The sequence below is a fragment of the Mchenga conophoros genome, linkage group LG16 (assembly GCF_057382185.1).
Source record: "Mchenga conophoros isolate Kocher_MC1m ecotype Shallow Benthic linkage group LG16, M_conophoros_male_GT1.1, whole genome shotgun sequence".
In the NCBI taxonomy this organism is placed as follows: Eukaryota; Metazoa; Chordata; class Actinopteri; order Cichliformes; family Cichlidae; genus Mchenga; species Mchenga conophoros.
The window spans coordinates 26,223,699-26,242,556 of NC_140541.1; the positions used below are offsets into that span (position 1 = coordinate 26,223,699).

Genomic DNA, 18,858 nt, shown 5'->3' on the forward strand with positions numbered 1-18,858 from the left:
TCACCTGTGTGTGAATGTGTGTGTGAATGGGTGGATGACTGGATATGTAAAGCGCTTTGGGGTCCTTAGGGACTAGTAAAGCGCTATACAAATACAGGCCATTTTGAATCTGTCTGTTCACTTGACTTAATCACTTCTCTTTCTTAGCAATTGTTTCAATGTCTCACTGTGGGATGGGCCTCCCTCATATTCCTCAAAAGGATTTATCTCATTAAGTCAGTCTTGATTGGCTGGTAATGGCAGTGACCGTGTCAGGCAGAACCACCCACCCTTAAGTAGCTTGCGCCACTATGCAGTCAATATTCAACACACCTGAAAGATAGGCTAGCTAGGCCAGGGGTGGGCAATCTCAGTCCACGAGGTTTTTAACCCTGCAGGTTTTAGATGTTTCCTTGAACCAACACAGCTGATTTAAATGGCTAAATTATTTGTTTTGTTTTGTTTTTGTAAAAAAAAAGAAAAAAAGTTAAATGGCTAAATTAGCTCCCTCGTGGACTGAGATTGCCCACCCCTGAGCTAGGCCCTGATTAAGGGGTTGTCATTCCAAGACATCTGTGCGTACACTTTACTTTTGTCTGGTTCTACACACTGGAAAGTGTAGCCCAGTACCACTGTAGGTCTTCACTTCTATAAGGGGGCTACTTGCTGATTGCTGGTGCTTGCTTGAGATGAGCTTGTCTGGCAGTACAAAAGGTCTCCATATCCGAGAGTGAGACATCAAAATCAATGTTCGGAATGAAAACTTTGGGTTATTTATGTAACCTCTGTTCTCACAGTAGCGCAAGTGAGATCTTTCACCAAATAATCCTTCTTGCTGGCTGAAGTGAGAAGAGGTGCTGCATCCCATAGCACAATGTCTCACTCATGCAACTCTGAGAACCGGGGTTACACAAGTACCCTAAAGTTAGTTTCTCTATAAAAGCTTTGCTGTTTTCTCTTTATCCTGAAGTCACTCCCTCTTCATTATCTATCGTTCTAATTTTCTTCTCCTTACCACTAATTATCAAAACTTTTTTTCTTTGACTCTAGTGGTTTTAAGTCGACAGCAGCGAAAGGTGCAGCTCATGCGGATTCGACAGAGAGAAGAGAGGCTGAAAAAGGAGAAGGAAAACAAAAAGAAGAAAAAGAGACAGAGCCAGAAAGCAGGGCACAAGCAGAAGACTCATTCCCATCACAACCACCAGCAGTACCACCACCCAGCAGCATCTCACCCTCATCACCAAACTCAGAGCTCTCAGCCTCCTAAAGTCCCTCCTCCTCCTCCTCAGACTGAGCCTGGCTACCACCGCAAAGCCAACTCCAAAAGGCGCTTTGATGGAGATGTGCTGTCTCCGGTAAGCTATAATACTGTATCTATTCTTAACAAGGTAATTCGATGAAAATCTGAACATCCTCAGTCCAGGTCATTAAAATGTTTGTGTTCTTCGGATTCTCTGAAATTAGATTTTGGATAAAATTCTACATTCAAGTCACAGTTTTAATTTGAGTAGAATGACATCAGTGTTCCACTCCGCACAGTTAAGTGACAAGTTCAGGACAAATAAGTGTAGGAAAAACAGAAACTGTTTTATTTATGTACAAATGCACTGCACAGCAAAATCTTTATTCTCTCTGTGCTAAACTCCTGCCAGAGCGCAAGTCATACAGTTTGACAGCCATTTTTGCTGATATCTCCAGGAATTTATTTAGCTGTACTTCTGTTAAGCGTGCACACAGTTCCTTCGGTGATCATGCCAAAGTAACGAAGAAAGCCTTGCAAATTAAAATATATATATATATATGTATACTTAACTAATTTTTTTGCTACAATAATAATAAACTGGGACAATGAAGAGTAGACACACAACTACACCAATCATGCTCAGCTAAACATGTGCCACTCAACACGACTGGCTCATATGTTCTTCCCAACTGCCAGCTTTAGCATTTCAGAACTCTCCCACACATTTCTGTTTAAGATTCACTAAGTGTCCTCTCCCTATAATGTCTGGCTAAACTAAGTGTCTGCAGGCTTCAGGTTCATATTTAATGTTAAGATAAGGGGTAATGATCCTCTTCAATGGGACTTCAGAAGAAAACTGAACAGGGATAAAAGTGTCACATGTCAGACTTTTCATTGAAGAATAATTGTACATGAGTGCAAGCTTTTGTGTCTTGCTGTATTTACATATGCCATATACCCACCGCAGCCCTTTATTTCCTGTCTGTCCACAGAGTTACATCAGGAGTTTCAGGGACAGACAGACAGACAGACGGGCGTACTCCCACAGTAGAATGATGAGCCGGTCTCGGATGGCTGAACTTGACTATGACTGCGGTTCTCAGGTGCCCCTTACAGCACCCAGTGGACCCCCAGTTCGCATCTGAGGCAGTTAATTGCACAGATCCACACACACACATGTGCACCATCACAGGCTACTTCAAGACTCACTGATAAGGATAAGAAACCTAACCTAACCTAACCGTGCCAACCCAATCAACTGCCTATTAAGCCAACAGGAGCTCAAAGTGCTCCAGAGGTGGTGTGACCCACACTGCTATTCTCCTGTCAGACCCACTGAAGTATTTATTTGGTCTGTTTTTTCCTTTTAATGTCTAAAAACAGTGATTTTCTTTGTCGGAAGTGTGAGTCATCATATGTTATATTTGGCTTCTCTGTAATTGTACTTACATGGAAAACACTGGAAACAAGTGAAACGCTCTTATGCATAGTTAATTAAACTGTCTCTGTTGAACATTTGATACGAAGATTTATACTGGTTGGTTCAAGCCATACAATGTAATTTCTAGTGGGGAAGAAAAATCACTCCACAGGAGCCCCACATCATGTTAGAAAAAAATTGCATTAAAAAAATTGCCTTTCATCAAGTTAAAGTAAAAGAACACTTTACTCCAAAGGTAATTAAAGGATTAAACATTTTGACTTAAGGAAGCATCTGCTGTGAAAAATGACTGAAAAGCAACATAAAAAAATCACAGCAAACACTGAAACTCAAAGGGAGCTCTTCTCATTTAAAAGGTCATTCATGAAGTCTTTTTTTTTTATCTTCACTGACAGCTTGTAAATTCAAACGTGGCAGCGCAAGGCCTGTACTGCTTCAACATGCAGAAAGAGACAAGTTTAGGTGTGAATTGGATTAAACGGTTTACACCAAAGACAATGTTTGTGTTACTTCTGTTGTCAATTAAGTGTCATTCCCTGCGCTGTTGTGATTTTCAAGGAGACTGTTTTTACATCTCACCACTTTCCTTGTATCCTCTATTCTATTGTCAGCCATTCCAACTACAGACCTGAACAGGATACTCATCTGTCTGCTCTTCTTTCCTCTCTCCATTAAACATTTCTGCAAGCGATGTGATTTTATTTATTAACAGTGCTCTTGTGTCCCTTTTTGCTCTTTTCCACAAAGCTTCTGTTAAAGACAAATAGCTGCTGTCCGATATTAATCATTCTGGAATTTGATTGATATAATGAAGTCTGAGAATAATAGTTAACAGTAACAGTAAAAATGTTAAAAATAGTGTATTTTTGTGTGTGTGAGTGGACACATGAGCCCTGTGGCAATTGATGGAACATACCAAATACTGGCCAAGGAGAGGGGGGAATGTATGCGCAGCATGTTGTGCATACATTAAATTCTCTTTTCTTTACCAGTTGGTGAAAAATGGTATGAAAATATTTGAGTGAAATGTTAAGTGATTAAAAAAAAAGAGGCAGCATCTTTTTTTTTAAGATAAGAGAATGTGAAGATAAATGCGCCTGCAAGTGGCGCCCTCTGATCTTTACTTCTGGACCTTTTTTTTCTGGCCTTTCTATGTATGTGTGTGCATACGGTTCAAATGTACATGCATTTGTGTGTTACTCACTTTGAAATTGAAATAAGTTCCTTACATTAATATTGTTATACTAAACACTGAGACAGGAGAAGGACTCTGAATGCGAGATGTTAAAGTACAGAAGGAGAAAGTTGTTTTGTTTTGGGGGTTTTTTGGGCTTTTTTTTAATTAAAGCTCTCTGGAAACAAAACATTGTAGTTCATGAACACTATTTCTAGCAATGTTGCAATTCCTACTTAGGTTGAATATTACTATAAATGGAAGAGTCGGTAGTAGGAAAGGAACATTTTTTAATTAAATTCTGCCTCAATATTGTTTTTTTAAACTATTGTTTTATTATAGCTTCTTTTTTCTGAGGTTTAGGAAAACAAAACAATCTGACCGCACATAAATTATAAAATAAAACTTGAGGTATGTAAGTTAGTGCCTGGATTCAGCAAAATTTACAGTACTTTTAGGCCCGAGGACCAGGGATTTTTATCAAAAGCCCATTACTGCATGTTGATCATTGTGTATATGTTTCGATTGTGCTGTTGTCATGTCACAGCTCTGACATTTACACTTTAGTTTTCTGGTCCTGGGCTGATGTAGGTAAAAATAAAAACTCTCTTCCTATCTCCAGTTCTCTTCTGTCTGTAAAGGGCTTTGAAAGGCATTTGAAGCATTTTCCTCTTTTTCACATGCATTATGCCTGTTACATCAGCTTCCTACCTGCTGTTTACTGTTATTAAATGTTGTTTCACGGTTGTGGCAGTACAAGTGTTATTTTTGGTTTTCTGCCTATACTTCACTCCTGCTTTGATCTGCTTTTGTGTTTTTATTGTAGTGTAATTCTAAACTAAACATTGCCCCTCCTCTTGCTTGTAATTTGGGGACGGAAATGAATAATTCTTTCACTGAACTTTTCTTTTATGTTGTTGTTTTTCTTATTTCTAATATTTTTTTTCATTACCTATTATATAACATTTCTGTTGAGAAAACCTTTGACTGTAGATATTGACTTGTAAATAATTTTTAAGTGTACAAATGTTTGGCTCCATTTTCATGTTTGCACCACAGTCATGTATGTAATTTATGCAGGCTATTACTTTCTGGAGTAGACCTGTTATGTTGTGATTCTGCTGTATGTCCAGTTTGCTTTGATTTGGCTGAGCGGTGGATACACTTCTCATTCAGGTGTTTCAGTGTTTCATGTTCAAATTTAGCAAAGAAAATGGACTCTGATTCGTCCTTTTCGTATCATCCAATTTAAATATGTAAAAATCACCCGATTATTATTATTATGATTATTATTATGATTATTATTATTATTGCTATTATGTTATTAAGCATGGATTTCTATGGACCTAACATATGATAAACATTGTGATTCTATAATTCAGTGGTCTTGTTATCTTTACATTGTCATTTGTGTGTGCACAACTGTTGGAGCACAAATATCAAATACTTTTTTGTTCAATATCTCTCTCTCTGACACTCCCACAAATACATGCGTTACATAAGTTTAGTTTAGAATTAGTCCCTAGAATAAATCGACAGATATTTACCTGTTTCAGAAATGGTGCTTGTACACAGATATCAGTAGGTGATGATTCTGTTACATATTTTTTTCATAATTATTGATGATGCAGTGATGTGCAAAAGTGTTGAGCCACCCACTAACCCACCACTCACTATTATATGTTGCTAGGAAAATGAGTGAAACATCAAAAAAACAGAGTTTGTGCAATTCTAATGAGCTTGAAAGTCAATATTTGATTACTTTTATTCTTCAGCTCAGCCTGACCTCTCTTAGTCAAGCTTTTTTGTCATTTCTTGAAATAGTCTTCAGAATTATTCCCCCAGATTTCTGCTTTGGCCTTGGCTGTTTTTGGGGTTTTTTGTAATTTGCAACACCTCACCCATCTTTCCCTTTTCCTCTTTCTAAAGAATAGCTTCTTGACAGCCACCCTTCACACTGAGGCCATTTCTGATGAGGCGTCAGTTAACAGTAGATGGATCAACTGAAGGTCCTGAACCACTTGTCAGGTCTTTGCTGGATTTTTTTTCTCAAGGACGGGACTTTCAGACACTGTTTATCTGCTGTAGATTGTTACGACCTGACACTTCTTTGTCCTCCTCTTATTCAGTTTTCCTCAGATTTTTTTTTTTTGAGGACACACTCCACATCATGCTGAGATATGCATTTAAAGAATCACCTTGCTGGTGTAAAAATACTATATTATGCCTGTTAAACTGTGTTATCTTCAGTTTTTTCTTTCATATATTCATTCATTCAAACATATACTTTGCTATTCAAAAATAACAAAGTATATGTTTTTTGCAACAGGCTACAAGTAACAAAGTAGCCACAACAATGGTTCATGCTTTCAGTTAAATTCCTTTTTTTTAATATTTGCATAATTCATTGGTCAATGTTATTTGGCTTAAGAAACATACAAACAAAACAAAAAAGCTGCATTACTCTGATAACAGTCATGTACAGGAACTGCCCTGAAGATGAGAGCAAAAAGCCAAAACTTTGCAAGACCTTCAAAAAGACATTTTAAGGTCTTTGAAAGAAATTGCAAGAAAGTCTGGCTCCTTGGAAGCAAAATGTGAAGATGAGCAGGATGGCTCAAGTCTTTTAGAGAGGACAAAGTGTGCAAAGTAAAGAGAAAAACGAGTTCTTAAACACCAGATATGAGCTTCAAAATATCATTTTTACTCTGCAGGTGTTGGCTGTGATAAAGAGCTGCTTAAGAATCATTAACATAAGTAATGGAGAAAAATCAAGCATCTGGATTTCCAGTCAGTTGCATTCTTATGTGCTCTGACAGTGTAGGTTTCAGGCTACATTAGCAGTGTAGCTTCATTACAAACTGCAGCAGTTATATAACAACAAATACAACAGAAAAACTAATCAAGAAATAAGAAGTGCAGTAATGCTTGAAGCTTTTTGCTTCCTAGGAAAAAAGAGGAGAGTTCACAGAAGTGAGGAAACTTTATTTAGAGGGAAAAGAACACAGGAGCAGTTTGCCCTTTCTGTTGATTCGGTGATGAAAGCACACCGTCATGGCTCCACTAATTACTGGAGTAGCAGTCACATACTTCTTTATGTTATTCAGCGTAATTATCTCTTTCTAGATCTTCCCCGTGTCTCTGTCTCAGAATAACCTTTTCATTATATTTGTCCTCTGTTTTTCTCTTCTTCCCGTCTTGCTCTTTCTTGCAGGCTCATTTATTGTTTCTGTGTTTCCTTTTTCTCTCCTCCACCCCAACAAATTTTTATCTCTGATGACATTTTCAGTCCAGTGGCTTTAGAAACAAACTGCACAGACTGTAATTCTTGTTGCTCTGCTAATCTGCTTTTGCTGGAGACCAAGAATGACAAAGGGCCGCTCGTTAATGTGCCCTTGTTTCGTTTTCCTTGCACCAAGATCAGACTGGTTACTGATAAATTCAAGAAAGCCACAACTCGTGTTTTGTGTATAGAAGAAAATTAAATTTTGACAGAAGAGTGTTACGCTTGGCTGGGGGAGCTAGTATCTTTTGGAAAGCTAAAACGGGCCACATCAGTTGATGCATGCAGTGGGAAGAGAAAGTTCATAAAGATTTGGATGAAAATGCACGCATGCTGTCTGAGGAATGCTAATGCCTAGAGATATGAGTTACAGAATTTGAATAAACTTTCTGCCCAGCAAGTGAAATCTTTTATTTGAGTTTTTGTCAGAGCGAAGGAGGATACCATGGTTACTCATACACATACCATCAGACACGTAGCACATGCTGGAGAGCTCAAAGGTCAAAACACAACTGAGTTCCTATTTCAAACCAACATCTCACTTTCCTTGAATCAGTTACAGAGATAGCCTATCTTAATCAATCGATGTGCATACACATGTAAAAATCCTGGAATACACACAGTGAAATTTATCTGACTGCGGTGCTTCAGTCAAATTGATCTGCCATTGATTGCTACAGTGGGTGATGGGATAATTCGGCAGTACGAGCTGTACTCATTTGAAATATTACTCTTACCACTAAAATATTTTTGCAGACAAGTAACACAAATACAGAAAAACATCCTGGAATGCCCTTCATTTAAAACAAGGCTAAAGGCATTATGCCTCTACACTGCGTCTTTCCTGTGACGCTTAAAGTAATTTATGTACGGATGTACAGTGGTTAAATTTCACTTCCATGACTGGTTACATAAAATGGTCAGCATTTTGTATCTAAAAGTAGGCACAGCTTATTAATCATTGTAATTCTAATAGGAAAAGATTTCATTATTGGTGCTATTATTTTTTAAGTAACATTGTTTCTTCTTGTTTACATGATGTCTTGCTGGTGCTGTGTCGACTCACTGACAACCTGTGGAAGGGGAAAAAAGGGGACACTGTAAATTGATACAAAAGGGAAAGAGTCTATTTTCGCTATGCACAGTGTCTGCATAAACGGTGTGAGAAAACACCCCATCTGCCGTGCTAGTCTGGCAATAAAGTTCTACTTAAGCTTAACATTCAGTGCAGGTGTTATGCTTAAGGTGAAGGACTGTGCTGGGACCAACTGGAGCGCTGACAGTGAAGGTGCTTGTTCAGGGAAGCCGGTGCTGTAACTTTCATGAAAATGTCTGTACCCGGATTGATTCAAACTACAAGATTTCAGGGATAACAAAGAGAATAGAAGCTAAAACAGCTTTGCTACTATGTTGCCACATTTGTATGTGTAGACAGTTGTGAAAATGTAGTGGCTGTGATTGACAAATGCAAGAAGGAACGTATCCTTATTAAATCTGGTAGCTTGTTTCAACCCGCTGATGTGAGCAGACAATCAGAAGGCAGGTGTGATACTGAAACCAGACTTACACATGAGGCATTAGCACTCTGGCTCATAGAATATTTAATCTGGATGAGAATATAGTAAATCAGAATGGTTTGGTTGAAAAAAATATAAGTTATAATTTACTAGCGCTTTTGTAGTTCATTAGGGTACCTCAACATGGACATTTTTGTGCATAAAAGTGTATATTTGTGTGTATGCCTATGTGTGCATGTACGTGTGAGCTCAAACCTCTCCATCGCGGGTCTCAATGGTCTTGATGAGAACAGTCTTCTTGGAGTGAACCTCTGATGAGCGCTGATGCTGGGACTCAGGACTGGTCTCTGTAGGAACAAATTCACACATGCAGCTCTTTCATAAACTGCTTTAATTCTTTCTGCAGCTACACTGAGATAATTTAGTCACTGATATTAGTTAAGCATTGCACTTAGAAGTTTTGAGCTTTGAACAATTTCACATGGCTGTAACATTAATGGAACATCCACACAACATCCTTGTGTTAACTTTAAGCTGTCACAAAGTGCTCAGATGGGAGGTACTAACAGAGACTAATTGCACCTTCTTACTGTTAATCTATTAAATGAAGAGGGTAAGTCATATGATTATTAATGAAGGTTAATTCTTGCCTCCCTGAACCACAGAGGCATGAAGGTTTTAGTCATATATCCCCACACAGTGGTCAGAATGTGTCACTGCAAAGACACTATATGTAATGCCCTTATAATAGCAGCTACCATATACAGTCACAGCCTATAATTAGACCTTTTATCATCCCCCCTTATTGACTCATGCCCAATAGATTTTAACGGTATTTACGCGTGACAGGAATAAAGGGTGCAACTTCTCATACCTCTGAATCCAATGGAAGAATAAGCAGACTGGACAGGTATGGTGGTAGTGATTCTACAGAAAGAGGAGCATAACAAATCAGTAATGAGTACGACATAAATGCAAAATCACAAAAAATTAAGGTAATTTTAGGACAGAAACACACCTGCTCTCCTCTCCTTCCAGCAGCTTGCGGTAGGTGGCAATTTCAATATCGAGGGCCATCTTCACATTGAGGAGGTCCTGGTACTCCCTCAGGTGGCGGGCCATATCATCCTTGAAATCAGTGTGTAAGAAGTGCTTAAAATATAGTTTTCACCAAACACAAAATCCTGCTACTTCTATTACCCAGTGTGAAATGCAAAAGATCAGCATGACATATCTAAGCGTATTACTTTCATCTTAGCAATATCTTCCTCGAGCCGTGCAATGGTATCTTGGTAACCAGTAGCCTCGCGGGCCATGCGATCCTCCATGTCTCTCATCTGGCGCAGCAGAGACTCATTCTGCAAAGAAACAGAGACATGAAGTCCTTGAAAAGAAGGGATAAGAAGCTTGAAAGAGAGTAAACGCACCTAAAAGAAACAGAAGTTTATGGCTGTTTATGGCTGAAAATATGGTTATCAAGGAAATGTAAAGATGATATCGATCAGAAAGAAGAAATGTAAAATCAGAAGCCAAAAAAGAAAGTGAGAAAAGTTGCTACAAATACTCACAGTGCCCTTCAGTGAGTCAATCTCGCAAGTGTAGGACTGGATCTGGTGTCTGAATTCCATGGTCTCCTGCTTGGCCTGACGCAGTGCATCATTGTTCTTGTTCACGGCCTGGTTCAGATCAGACACCTGAAGACAGAAGACAGGAGGATTAACAGTGCAACAGCTAAGAACTACTATGTGCATTTTACGTGTGCATGCCTCCATTCTACCTTAGACTTGTACCATTCTTCAGCCTCTGCAATGTTTTTGGCAGCAATGGCTTCGTACTGCATGCGGATGTCCCTCAGAGCAGCAGTGAGGTCGGGCTTAGACATATCCATCTGGATCTGCACCTGAGTGTCCTGAATCTGGCTCTGCAGCTCACGGATTTCCTGCAAGGAGTCCAGAAAAAGTCAAACTCCGCTCGTGTCAAAATGATGAATAAGCAAACATGTGAGTAGCTACCGGGACATTAAAACGATACCTGCTAATTCAGTTGACAAGTTAAAAATAATTCAACGTGCGATAACACGTCAGATCAGAATATTTACATATAGAAATCTAATGTGTCAAATTACAAATTCACCCAGCTGTCGACTGATGCATTCTGTTAGCAACAGGCTTTTTTTTTAAATTAGCCAGCCTGGATTGCACTCAGTTGTTGTCTGATCTAACTGAAAGTTATAAATAGCTTTGCATCTGTTCACAGGCACACCCTCTTTTTCTCTGTCACACAACAGCTGACAGAGTCTTTTGACCAATCAGCACTTTGGCATTTCTGGCAGGTCAAAGTTCAAGCAAAGAAGACAAAATGAGAAGAAGGGACTTCAGCTGTGCAGACATGTGTCTGAGTGTGTGGCTCAGAATATCATTTGATATCTGTAAGTGTATAAGGTTAGATCTTTCTGTTGCCCTGTAATAGTTAAATGACTGTTAAATTTTCCTACAGACATGAATTTACGTAGATGGGAACGATATCTGTGCTTTAACATCAGTAGGTGGATTTAAGTACGATGTCTTTGATCTCATGAAGAGCTGCATGCCTGTGGAGACTCAGATCTAATATCACAGCACAGTATAGTAACACACACAGGTGTTATATGATACACTATACACCATCCTAGTGACACACATAATAGATATAGAGAGGAAGGGTAGTTTTTACTGCTCTCTTATTTCCCAAGTGGTTGCTATAGCGAATGGATCGGATTTTATGCCAGATGCCATTCCAGACGCAACCCTCCCACCGCCTAATTGTGTGAAGCCAGCCAACCAAAGCTGGTAAATCAGCAAACCTCTTCATGAATCTTCTTGAGGAAGGCAATCTCTTCTTGCAGACTCTCAATACGTCTCTCCAGGTCCAGCCTAGCGAGAGTGGCACTGTCGACATCCTAGATAAGAGGAGAGAATGGCAAAAAAGAAAATGACCAATAACCAACACATTTAAAAAAATGTTAAAATAAGAAGAAAATTAAAGGAGAAAAATGACTGCTCAACCAAAGGAGGCAAAGTTTCTCTGTTTTGGACTGAAGAGAAAATGACTGAGCTATAGATGAGTGATTTAAGGAAATGGAAGACTTACAGATCTGAAAGCAGACAGGTTGTTCTCAGCTTCTTCCTTCTGGTGAATCTCTTCTTGCAGTCTGCCAGAATGACAGCAACATACAAAAAGGAAAAGAGCGAAAAAGAAAGCGGAAAGTTGAAACAAAAGTGAAGACAAACTGTTGGAGTGAACAGCTTTTCCCCCCAGGGATCACTTACTAGACAGATAAACTAGTTACCACCTCTCAGTCCTCCAGCCTTTCTGCTCTTTTCGTCTCTCAGTAAATTCAGAAGAATAGAACCGGCATAGACAATGAAACATCAAAGTTCAAGCTTTTATTTGTATCCATGTCCACACACACGCACACTTCTGCACTTGCTCTTTGAGTCCTAAAGCTCTGTTGCAGCTGTCACACTGTCAGAATCAGAATGGTAACAGTGTGAGAGCAACACAGGCCTGTCCCGGTGCAGTTTCCAGAATTAGCATTTCGCCGTGCGCTTTGAACAACTTGAAAATGCAGAAAAAAATGCTGTCATGCACCTCACACATAATCACTACCGACACAAATACACACAGCAGATGCTATTGGCATTTTTTTTGCGGTTTTGAATCATGTCATCGTCCATGGAAACGTTCAGTGAGAATGTTCAATGAGAATGTCAGCGTGCATGCGTTGCAACTGTTTGCATGTGATATTAGGAGCAGCTGGTGCTTTAACAAGTTTCACTGAACGTTTCAGGCAACCATTTGAGCAGGCGTGATACACAGAGAGTGAAGAGTCAGAGTGCTGTGTGTGTTTGAGCCTGTCTTTTGATATACATTTTATTTAAGTGATGCTGCATGCAGCATCTCGCAGTGACAGAATTTCACAGAGATGATTTAGTCGCTCCAAATAGATTATTCAGCGATACACCCACACTGCAGCTCCCCGTGCTTTTCTCTCTCTCTCATGCTCACGTTCTGTCACATATGCAGTGCACATAGAAGGAATGTGTATTTGGTGGACTGGCTTTTGAAAATTTTTCACTTTTTTAGATTTCTTCTTCTTTAAACTCACCAAACAAACAGGCCGTGTGTATACACTTATTTTTATCTGTCTACTTCTCTCATGTCTGACTGCTTTCTGTCGAGCTGAAACTTAATCTGTCTGCCTGTGAGTCTCAACTCTATTCCTATGAACCTGCAGATCTCCCTCTCTCTCTCTTGCTCTCAATTTTCTTCTGCTGTGTCTCTCGTGAATAAATTATAAAACACCTTTGTAATAAGCCATTGGACCGTAACAATTACTGAAGCATTCCTATTCTCAAATCTCTCCTTTGTTACTTTGTTGTTTTCATTTTTCCCAAAAGAGGAGAGACACTCTTTAGAAATCAATGAGTTGTACTTGATGCCACTTGTTTGTTTTATTTTTAACACACTGGATAAAACGTTTTAAAGTCTCCTCCCCCCCTTCTGCTTTCCCGTCTTCCGATTTTCTCCTTCTGTTCCATCTGATAGAGGTTTGGTGTGTTGCCAGAATGTGAGATAGCACCTTCCAGAGTGGGGGGAGGGGGGGGGGATGTGAGGTCACAAATATTTATTGTATCACATGATTTTTTTTTATTTTTTATAAATGTAACAGAATGAGCTTTTCTTTAAGTAAAAAAGGATCACATCCCCCATGTTTCAGTTAATTCAAACTATTCCATTTGTTTGGCTTTAGACTTAACATGAGACTCCTGTGTACTCCTACATGTGAGTGCATGTGTTTCCAGTAGCTCACTTATATTAAAGCCATATTACATGAGTCAGTTTTTTATATATATATTTTTCTTTACTCATCATTTGTTCATGAAGATGTTTATCTACATATTGGCCCAGTCCCATCAATCCAAGCTTACCTGAGCTTAAGTTTCTGCAGGTCATCGGCCAGGTTGTCTCTCTCCACCTCCACTCTGGCACGCTGGTTGGTGATGGCCTCTATCTGCCTCCTCAGCTCCCTCATTTCCTCCTCATACAGCTCAGCCACACGCCCAGGCCCCTCGCGGCCCCTGAGCTTCTCGATCTCCACTGTCAGCGCGGCATTCTGCTGCTCCAGGAAACGCACCTTCTCAATGTAGCTAGCAAAGCGGTCATTGAGGTGCTGAAGCTCGGCCTTCTCATTGGTCCTTGTGTTGAGGAAGTCTTGGTTCATGGCGTCTGCAAGGTTGAAGTCGAGCTTCTCCCCGGCATAGGTGCGCATGGCCTTGGAGGAGCCGAGCCCGGCCCCAGAAGACAAGTTGAAGCTAGAATAAGAGGGAATGCCGGTGCTCTTGACTTCGTAGACTCTGCTAGACATACGGCTAGAAGCGGAGCTGTGGGCTCCTCCTAGAGAGGAGGAGAACATCGATGACAGTGGTGTTGACCCAACACCAGAGCCAAAGGTGCGACGGTACGAGGAAGCACTCTGGGCTGAGGAGCTGTAGGACTTGCTCATGGCTGGTTGAGTTGTTGGTTGAGTTGTAGATTTGATGGAACCGCTTGAGGTGCTGAGACCCAACTGTCCCACTGGGCAACTGGGAAGAAAACTAAGTGAAGAAATGCCAGCCACTGAGTGCAACTATTTGTAGCTCTACCACCCCCACACACACTCATAAACCCAACCCCTCTTCTTGATGTCTCTGTTCACCCCATCTGCACTCCCACTACTCCACCCCGCCACTGTATCACAACCCCTTTTTTCATTGATTACTTTTGGCATTTTAAATCAGTCTGGAAGATTCCTTCATTGGTTAAGATGCATTAACAGTTCTTCAAATTTTACCCAACAAGTCTTTTTAAAAAATATATTTTTCATAACTGCCTCATTAGTAGTGGCTTTTTAAACCCCAGATTTAAGGGCATGAGGTGAAAATTAAATAGCTCTGCTAACCAGTGTTAATCAATGTGAAAATGTATCATAATTGTAATTATGATTTGAGTTTTTTATTTTGGCTGTTCTAGCTTTATTTTCTCTGCGTAGTTCATTGTAGAAGATGTTCACTAAAAATGACTTATACAGGTTTTTAGGAAATTGCTCAGAGGACATTTTTGTTCAGTTCATTGTCATCTCTTGAGATGTTATCTGTTGGACTAAAAGCCTTTCTTTCATATTTCTTTATGCTCTTCAGCGATGCATTTTTGTCCAGCCTTCTTTTTCTTGTCTTTCAGCCTCTCCCTACCCCCCTTGTTGCACCTTTTGCCAGCCCTTGATTCAGCTGTTGAAGGGATCTGGTTTCACGATGGCCTTCTGCATGTATGTCTGTTTGACGATGGATGATCGAATGAATGGGTGTAAAAATCAGTCAGACAGTCCCTTCCCTTTTGTGCAGTAAGTCTAATATGGGAAGTTTTGATAGAAATGATCAGGAGCTGTTAGAAACACTGCATCAAATCATGGTTATATTTTGTATGAAGCTTCACTTAGTGGAAATTGTCCAACTTAATTCAAAGAAACTAAAGAAAGAGGCTAAAGAAACTGGCTCAGAAAAGCACATAACCAAAATTAACATGAATGATTGTTCTAAAATATGGCCAACATCATGTTAAAATTACCATTTTGTGTTATAAGTAAGTGGAAAGAATGTGTTCTGCTCTGTCCTAATGTAGCACATCAGAATTTATTATATGGATTGTTTAAATTAGTATGAAGCTATAGAGTTACAATAGAGTTATGTAGCCTTGGTTATATAAGAAATATGACTGACTACTGCCAGGAAGGTCACACGCTCAGCTTTGTCATCAGAGCTCTCTACCCGACTCGCACACACCCAGAGCAGATGGATACATCTGTGTGTATCAGTCGAGCGCTATCTTGTTACATGCATCCTGAATATTTAAAATAGTTAATGTCAATGCAAGTTGCAACTTTGTGTAATTCCATATATGAGTGTTTTAAATTTGTCAAATTTCTCAGCTCAGGAAAAAAAGAAAGAATGAAAAAGAAATCCATCCCAAAAGTTTTACCCATTACAACACAGTTCTGACATAATACACAATCACAATGCTGTCATTGCAAGCATATTGAAAATTCTTTGTTAGATTTCAGTGTAGATTGTGTTTCTGAATATTATGAAAATGTAAATATTAATGTAAATATTATTTTGCCACAAGTAGAAAATGTAAGGAAAGTCCAGCATTTTCTGAAATACATATAAAATCCAGCGTTGTTGAAGGCTGGAGCCTATAGGATGAGGAAATTAATGTAATGATCTCACTGGCTGCAGCTGAAAGCATACTAACACTTGAGGAATCTCTTCCCTCTCATGTGTCATAGCTGTGTAATGATGATAAAAAGGATGATGATGACTAACTCTGGTTCTGTAGGATGCTAAATATTCCTCTGAGTGCAATCTACCAGATAAAAAAGCAATGCTTACAACAGAACAAAGGCATAAAAGTACAAATATCTGAGCTGTTTTGCAAAATTTAAAACCCTGTCTGTAGCATTTCAGTTCTGAATCAAAGAGGAAACATGCCACTAATGTACGTGGGAGTTGTGGCTGTTGGAGGAGTTGTGTGTGGTCGTGCACATATTTGCGTTTCACAGAGAAAGTCTGCATGTCAGCTGCAAATGGTGTCAACTCTATTTTTAGATTTCTCGTTTGAACTCTGTTGTGTGGCCACTGGACTGGAGATAGAGCTTGACTACTTTTACTGCCATGCTGTGAGATTATTGTAGCTGCTAATCAAAGTCAGATAGAAAATGTAAATAGGCCTGACCTAAATTGGCTCACTACACAAACTGTCTGGTGCCAGGTCATTATTACCAGATAAGAGTGATTCAAGATGGATCTCTTGCAACATCAACAACAAAGGCTTCTTGCATTCCTTTAAAGTAAACAAGAAACATCAAAAACCTGAAGAATTTATGAAAAGCACTTCTCTGTGGGAGCTCAAGAATTTTTCAAATTAAAATTCTTTAAATATTCCTGTCACATTTCATGAGCTATAACATAGTAATAAGGGGGTCACTATTACTTCAGTAAAGGTCAGACAGCTTGGATGGTGAATAATTAAGCCCCATCTTATCTTAATGACCTTAAAGTACTGTATCACATTATTAGAGCACTTTCCTCTCAGACTGCTGGTTTACTTGTGGTTGCTAGAGTATTTAAAAGTAGAACGGAGGCAAAGTCTTCAGTTTTCAGGCCCCTCTTGGTGGAGCCAGCTCCCAGTTTGGATTCAGGATACAGAAAACCTCTCTGCTTTTAAGATTAGGCTTAAAACCTTCCATTTTGATAAAGCATGTAGGATCATATGATTCCCATGATGCACTAAGGATTTCTTTTCTTTGCCCATCTTTTCTTCACTCTGTGTGTTTATTCACCTCTCTGCATTCAATCATCAGTTGTTATTAATCTCTGGCTCTCTTCTACATTGTGTCTTTGCCCTGTCTTCTTCCCTTTACTCGAACCAGTCACAGCAGATGGCCATCCTTCTCTGAGCCTGGTTCTGTTGGGGGCTTCTTCCTGTTAAGAGGGAGTTTTTCCTTCCCACTGTGGCTAAAGTGCTTGGTGAAAGGGGGTCATATGATTGTTGGGGTTTTCTCTGTTTTCTTTATATTATTGTAGGGTCTTCGCCTTACAATATAAAGTTCCTTGGGGGAACTAAATAGGGAAATACAATTATTAAAATTCATATTTGGTATTAGTATCAGTCTGTCAGTCTAAAGTCAGTCACTAAAATATCCAATCATTATTATTAACAAAAATAACATATTTTTGAGTTTTTAGTCTTCATATGTAATGAATCATAATAGGTGATCTGACTTTTCTGAGGTTGATATTATATGAATCTATATGAATCATATGAATGAAGTGCTTAATTTAGTTTAATTCTTTGGCTTATGAATTATTATTTGTCAAACAAATGTGATTTACTTTACCCTCCACTGCCAGCTTCTTTAGTGGTGATTAGCACATTTTAGCATGCTCACATGACAAAAAATAAAAACAATCGTGATCATGATCAAAATTAACAACGAGCTACCTGTTAAATATCACCATGTGGGCAATGTTCTCATTGTGAGGATGCTAGCATGCTCACAATGTTACATGGGAGTATTTAACTAAAGTGCAGCTCAATCCACAAACACTGGGATTCAAGGACTTGCTAGGCTCCCTTCTGTGGAGCAGGGAAATTATTTTACTGCTATTGTTAAATAATCATCATTATTACCATTGCATTAATAATATAATCTGGAGTTTATATTGCATTCAGGGGTTGAACAGTGTGTGTCTTTCAGAAAGGCTAAAAGTCACAGGCTGACAGGAAACAGGCTTGCAGAGAGTTTGCAGAAGCAGGAAGTTATTTTGAGCAGCAGGCTAAGACGAGGCTTGAACAATGTAACAGATAGCTTTAAGATGGCCTTAAGATGTTTATGATGATGTTAATTTTGTATTTCAGATGCATCTGTGTATGCTCTGATTAAGTCGAAGATCAATTGCTGTCTGTAGCGATCTTCCCACACGTGTGTATTCATTAAAAATCATTGTTTGACCAAGAGCTTCTGGACCAAGGGTGGTTTGTACTCTCCCTCCTCAATTTTGAACCTTAACACTTCCAAGGCCATTTGATTGTTCCATCGCCAAAATCCCATCAAGTCTAGGTAAGATCCCTGTCTAGAATTGGACCAAAAAGTATATTACATTCTAATGATACCATTACTGAACATGAATCCTGTGGTCTATGTCATTCAATTCCCCATCCAGTTGCAAACATCTGTCAGACGAGGGAGCCTTTCACCCCAAGAAATAATGTGGGGACACCAGCAGAGATGATGGGAAAAATCTGATATGTGCTCGATGTGACTTGACTGTGGTATCTGCTGTCGTGGCAGGAGCAGTCATCCAGGTGTTTTCCCGTTAAAGAACACATCATTAGCTCAGGACAGAAAATGAGCTACCTACAAGTTGCCTAACAACCCCAGATTCATAACTAATACACCATGACCCATAGCCTAGAAAAGACACCCTTAAATTAGAACCAGATCCCAGAACGGCTGGGAAAAGCATTATAATACAGACACATGCACGCACCAAGTCTCAGAATATCAACAGTGCATAGCAGCCAAACCCTTTACTCAGGGCATGTCACAATTCTATTTTGGAAGTAGGATGCAACACTGCAGTA

The 18,858-nt window shown here is 39.3% G+C and overlaps 2 protein-coding genes across 3 annotated transcripts in view; one reads left to right on the forward strand and one right to left on the reverse strand.

The window, feature by feature from the left end:
* The window catches only part of tmem198aa (transmembrane protein 198aa), a 41,390-nt gene extending 36,176 nt beyond the window's left edge, over window positions 1-5,214 (forward strand). The window contains exons 6-7 of the mRNA XM_085249411.1: window positions 1,030-1,334; window positions 2,215-5,214. Of these exons, the coding sequence (XP_085105537.1) occupies window positions 1,030-1,334; window positions 2,215-2,367 (458 nt within the window). The 3' untranslated portion in view covers window positions 2,368-5,214. The remainder of the gene's footprint in view (window positions 1-1,029; window positions 1,335-2,214) is intronic.
* Window positions 5,215-6,801: 1,587 nt separating this feature from the next.
* Window positions 6,802-14,289, reverse strand: desma (desmin a). 2 transcript variants are annotated; one of them, XM_085249409.1, is made up of 11 exons: window positions 13,608-14,289; window positions 11,767-11,827; window positions 11,480-11,575; window positions 10,415-10,576; window positions 10,206-10,331; window positions 9,885-9,995; window positions 9,656-9,765; window positions 9,512-9,564; window positions 8,893-8,984; window positions 8,688-8,726; window positions 6,802-8,193 (listed from the first exon to the last, which is right to left on the reverse strand). In XM_085249409.1, exons 1-11 carry the CDS (start codon window positions 14,180-14,182, stop codon window positions 8,152-8,154), a joined length of 1,467 nt encoding a protein of 488 aa, XP_085105535.1. In that variant the 5' UTR covers window positions 14,183-14,289; the 3' UTR covers window positions 6,802-8,151. The 2 variants fall into 2 exon arrangements, with proteins under 2 accessions (XP_085105535.1, XP_085105536.1); XM_085249410.1 differs by lacking the exon at window positions 8,688-8,726 and having other exon boundaries at window positions 13,608-14,288.
* Between the last annotated feature and the right edge of the window lie 4,569 nt (window positions 14,290-18,858).

Excerpts from the sequence above, each read along its gene's own strand:
- desma (XM_085249409.1), bottom strand. The coding sequence starts at position 14,182 with ATGAGCAAGTCCTACAGCTCCTCAGCCCAGAGTGCTTCCTCGTACCGT. Across the intron at positions 11,828-13,607 it reads CTGCAGAAACTTAAGCTCAG|ACTGCAAGAAGAGATTCACC; the intron begins GTAAGCTTGGAT and ends TCATTCTGGCAG. Across the intron at positions 8,727-8,892 it reads TTGAGACCCGCGATGGAGAG|ATTAAATATTCTATGAGCCA; the intron begins GTTTGAGCTCAC and ends ATTCTCATCCAG.